Genomic DNA, 1037 nt, shown 5'->3' with positions numbered 1-1037 from the left:
TTTTCCTTCCTTCCTTCCTTCCTTCCTTCCTTCCTTCCCTCCCTCCCTCCCTCCCTCCCTCCCTCTTTTTCTCTCTCTCTCCTCCCTTCTTCCTTCCTTCCTTCCTTCCTTCCCTCCCTCCTTCCTTCCTTCCTTCCTTCCTTCCCTCCCCTCCCTCCCTCCCTCCCTCCCTCCTTCTTTTTCTTTCTCTCTCTCCCCCCCATCTTTCCTTTCTTTTTCCTTCTGTTTCTTGTGAATCTGTGTCTCTGTAAAATCTGTCCAAATATTTACAAAAGGAAATGCTGGGTTGTGAAACTAAATTCAGAGAAAATGTTACACATGCTGAAGAAATGCATCCAGCATGGTTTCCAAATGCTCCCACATTCATTTTTGTTCTCTGTCTCAAGTGTTGAGGCTTGATCCCTCATATCTTTATTCAGACAAAACTTGCACCGAGGGCAGTAAGACCCAGGCTCAGGTCAGGTCCAATGGTGCTGCAATTCTGGCTTTGCTGGAATGGTTCAGGACTGATTTTGGCCATGAGTGACCCGTTAAAAAGCCTGAATAACCAGTATTACTGGGTAACTGATTTGTGCAATGGGCCAGTTCCAGGCCAGGGCTTATCTACACTTGTCACCAAGTTGCTAACAAATTGGCACCAGTGTCAGTCAATGCAGAAGCTGTCTGCAGCCCTCTGTTACCCTCCGAGATAAACATCAAGCAGGTTGCACTGGGAGACCCACGACCTCTGGAGAAAGCCAGCCAGGTCTCCGGTCCTGCTGAGACAAAGACAACATGCTTAGCTGTGACATGATCTGGCCTAGCCAGCATGGATTCATGGGAGGCAGGTCCTGCTTGACCAACCTGATCTCCTTCTATGACCAGGTGACCCGCCTAGTGGATGAGGGAAAGGCTGTGGATGTGGTCTACCTGGACTTCAGTAAGGCCTTTGACACTGTCTCCCACAGCAGTCTCCTAGAGAAGCTGGCGGCTCACGGCTTAGACAGGTGGACTCTGCGCTGGGTCAAAAACTGGCTGGACGGCCGGGCCCAGAGAGT

The 1037-nt window shown here is 50.4% G+C and overlaps 1 protein-coding gene across 1 annotated transcript in view; it reads left to right on the top strand.

The window, feature by feature from the left end:
• The first annotated feature begins 774 nt into the window (after positions 1–774).
• DUSP1 (dual specificity phosphatase 1) overlaps positions 775–1037 on the top strand; it is a 7829-nt gene continuing 7566 nt past the window's right edge. Inside the window, exon 1 of the mRNA XM_019473778.1 lies at positions 775–864. Coding sequence (XP_019329323.1) covers positions 775–864 — 90 coding nt within the window. The remainder of the gene's footprint in view (positions 865–1037) is intronic.

This window comes from Aptenodytes forsteri, unplaced genomic scaffold, assembly GCF_000699145.1.
Source record: "Aptenodytes forsteri isolate BGI_AS27 unplaced genomic scaffold, ASM69914v1 Scaffold54, whole genome shotgun sequence".
NCBI classification, from domain to species: Eukaryota; Metazoa; Chordata; class Aves; order Sphenisciformes; family Spheniscidae; genus Aptenodytes; species Aptenodytes forsteri.
The sequence above is the reverse complement of the archived record's forward strand: the minus strand, read 5'-3'. Positions and strand labels throughout refer to the sequence as shown.